This window comes from Notothenia rossii (genome assembly GCF_949606895.1).
Source record: "Notothenia rossii genome assembly, chromosome: 8".
Taxonomy (NCBI): Eukaryota; Metazoa; Chordata; class Actinopteri; order Perciformes; family Nototheniidae; genus Notothenia; species Notothenia rossii.
In genome coordinates, this window is record NC_136906.1 from 25,800,835 (window position 1) to 25,804,304 (window position 3,470).

The 3,470-nt window shown below is 40.7% G+C and overlaps 1 protein-coding gene across 1 annotated transcript; it reads right to left on the minus strand.

The window, feature by feature from the left end:
- Nucleotides 1–415: 415 nt before the first annotated feature.
- Nucleotides 416–2,886, minus strand: LOC307017327 (uncharacterized protein). Its single transcript, XM_079646891.1, has 4 exons — nt 2,872–2,886; nt 2,410–2,501; nt 1,766–1,943; nt 416–1,594 (listed from the first exon to the last, which is right to left on the minus strand). The coding sequence occupies exons 2-4, from the start codon at nt 2,487–2,489 to the stop codon at nt 875–877; spliced, it is 978 nt and encodes a 325-aa protein (XP_079503017.1). The 5' UTR covers nt 2,490–2,501; nt 2,872–2,886; the 3' UTR covers nt 416–874.
- Nucleotides 2,887–3,470: the final 584 nt, after the last annotated feature.

Consider the following 3,470-nt stretch of genomic DNA (forward strand, 5'->3'; position numbering starts at 1 on the left):
CCTGATAGCTCATATATGAGACTTCAAAGGTCTTTTATTTGAAACTCTACATCAGAATGTCCTGATTTCTTCTGAGTGACTACATGGGGTGTCCTGCTATCACCCTGGAGTGAGATGGATCTATGATACTGGACAGTTTTTGTTTTATTCTCATCTAAAAACAGGGATGATAGCTCATACAATAGAGATTTCAAAGGTCTTTTATTTTGTAACTCTACATCAGAATGTCCTGATTTTTTCTGAGTGACTAGATGGGATGTCCTGCTATCACCCTGAAGGGAAATTAGTCTTTGATACTGGACAGTTTTTGTTTTATTCCATCTAAACACAGAGGGATGATTTTTTTTTTTTTACTCTACCGTAATGCATAGGATATTCACGCACCACAATATCACGTGAGGGCTGGCTTGACTAGGTTTTCCCGAGTGGAGGCTGGCTAGACCGCAGTTAGTTTAGTATATTCAGCCCGACTCAGCCTGGTTGTTCCTGGCCCTAGAATCACGATTTTATGGGGCCATTACATCACCAGAAGTCCCAATTTAAGGGGTCATTTCTCCCCCAAACATTTTTTTTACTCACTACAGCCCCACCGAAAATATTTTCCACCAACCGCCACTGATGACAAGCCATATGATGCTCTCATTTGTTAGTGACATTCCACATGCAAATAAGATAAGATAAGATGGTACTTTATTGATCCCAATTTGGGTAAATGTTTAGTTACAGCAGCATAAGGGACAAGGCATTTTACAATAAATTAGAAATAAGCGGAAAGAGGAAAAGTTGAGTTTGGCAGGATATTATATATATATATCTAATATACATATACATAAATATAAGGCATATGGAATATTAATGTTAAATATTGAACAGATTATATATGTGTCAAATGCACAACGTGGTTATATTCAAGAGAAACTATGGAGCAGAGAGTTCTCTTCCAGCCAGAGGTGATTTGTTGTATAGACTTATTGCAGTGAGCAGGAATGTCTTCCTGTATCGGTCCTTGTGACAGCGGAGCTGCAGCAGTCTGTCGGAGAAGGAGCTCCTCTGACTGTCCAGCTGCAGGTGGAGAGGATGGTTTATCCATGATGGACAACAGCCTGTTCAGTGTCCTCCTCTCCACCACAGCTTCAAAGGGGTCCAGCTTGATGCCGATGACAGACCCAGCTTTCCTGATCAGTTTATTGATCCTGCTGGTGTCACCGGCTCTTATGCAGCCCCCCAAGCAGACCGCAGCAAAGAAGAGTGCACTGGCCACAACAGACTGGTAGAAGATCTCCAGCATCTTGCTGCACACGTGGAAGAATCTCAGTTTCCTCAGAAAATAGAGTCTGCTTATCCCCTTCTTGTGCAAAGCGTCAGTGTTGATCCTCCAGCTCAGCCCATTGTCTAAGTGCACTCCCAGGTGTTTGTCGTCCTCCACAACAGCCACATCCTCTCCCAGAATGCACAGGGGTAGAGGAGACGTCCTCACCCTCCTGAAATCAATGACCATCCCTCTGGTCTTGGCCACATTCAGAATACTCACAACATTAGGCTGAGGTTCATCTTCCGCTCTTCTAGAAGTGGTTGTGCTTCTTGTTGCTTCCGGCTAAAATAAACATAATCAAATATATTTTGAGTGTTTAAAATGTGCTGTAATACACAACACATTATTTATTCCTAAACTTGCAGAAAGAAAAACTAAAGTGAGACATTTAATCACATATTTATATATCAATCTTATACACCTTGAATTCTTGTTGGCCAATGATGCACATACCCTTTGAAGATGAGCTGGGAAATTGAATACTGTTGGCACAACACCATCTTTAAGCCGGACAGTCTGCCCCGTCCTGTCAAAGTCCTCACTCCGGGAGTGATCACTGCCACAGGAAACAAAACCGTCCCTTCTTAGGGCAACTTCCCACTGCCTCCTCCTCTCTCCGGTTTTGGGAAGCCTTAAAAACATGAGAAAGGTAGCCAGATATATAAATTATTGTCAACATTGTCCTCCCTTCTTTCCTTTAACATTAAGGGTAAGGACAAAAATACACAACGAAATTATCATATTTTTGGGGTAATTGTATGTATGTATGTATGTATGTATGTATGTATGTATGTATGTATGTATGTATGTATGTATGTATGTATGTATGTATGTATGTATATAGGTATGTAATGTATACTTTAAGAATAAGACAACCACACTAAGAGTTATACAAAAGGTGTCCAAAAGAAAGATTAAATAATTGTGTAAAGAAATGGTAGTAACATATTCTAAAGAGGCTGGGTCAACATCAATCTTGCAATACTATTATCTCACATAGCCCCACTGATCCTGTGTAGCAGGACTTGTAATGTACATACATCCACTAAGTAATTAACGATTATCCTAATTATAGTCATAATATTGTCATATCTTACACGTGAAAGGTGATTCCACAGGTTCTTGTTTGCAGACTGCGGTGATTAGAGCATCCGTAGGCTGCATAAAAGTTAGGCATAGTCAGGTACTTCTGTAAACACAAAGCCAGCAATTTCCTGTATCATAATGTATCTAAAATGTAAGATGTTTCTAACAAGCCAAACCACTTGGAAGAAATCATGTGTAACTTAAGTTATGTTGAAAAGAAAGAGCAGTTATGCCTCTCCCACTGGTGTAAAGTTGCTGGGTCAACTTTGTAATACTAGGTCTCACTCACAGCCTCTTGTTAATAGCCAGCTAATAAATACAACCACGGCACATACACAAAGAAAAGCTGAAATTTCAACATGTCCAAGCATCCTGTATCATAGCCATGCTAATAATGTTTATAATAAACCAAACCGTTTGTAAATCAGTCAAGATTTCAGCGATTAAAGAGTATTTATGTGCAGATCACTCACCTTACAACAGCTACCATAGCGCGTGCCAGAGTAGCTGAGCTGTTGACTGTAGCAAGATGGCGGCCGGTCAGCTACGCTGGAAAATCTTCCATGAGCCACCTAGTGTTTATATCATGGTTTATATATATCTATGGTATACGCCTTGAAGTGGTTTGCGGCCTGCCAGTAAACCCAAAGCAGAAGAAGACGAAGTGACGTCAGCGGCTCATTTGCGTAATCTTCCCTCAGGGAATTTATTCCTGTGTGAAAGGCGATCTGTAGTTCCATGGGGGCACTAACTGCCGGCACAGTACTTGGTGTGAAAGCGGCTATAGCCCTGCAAAGAGTAGCCTACCTTTGCGGCATCAACAGAATTGAATATGTTGCATTACTGCTGTTGAGGTTTTTTGATTTCTTACTGTTGGTTAGTTTATTCTGCCGCAATGCATTCATATTATAAGATAATTATATGTTCGGCGCTTGGTCCTGACCTGTGAGAACCACTTACCTCTAAAAAGTAAACCATTCATGAGTTTCTCAGAAAAACAGCCCTGCTGTCAGCTTTGTGGTGCTGGAGGTGGATTACCTCACCAGAGAAGATAAACATTTCTACCTTAATT

Excerpts from the sequence above, each read along its gene's own strand:
- LOC307017327 (XM_079646891.1), bottom strand. The coding sequence starts at position 2,489 with ATGCCTAACTTTTATGCAGCCTACGGATGCTCTAATCACCGCAGTCTG. Across the intron at positions 1,944-2,409 it reads TGTGGAATCACCTTTCACGT|GCTTCCCAAAACCGGAGAGA; the intron begins GTAAGATATGAC and ends CATGTTTTTAAG. Across the intron at positions 1,595-1,765 it reads TCCCAGCTCATCTTCAAAGG|CCGGAAGCAACAAGAAGCAC; the intron begins GTATGTGCATCA and ends TGTTTATTTTAG.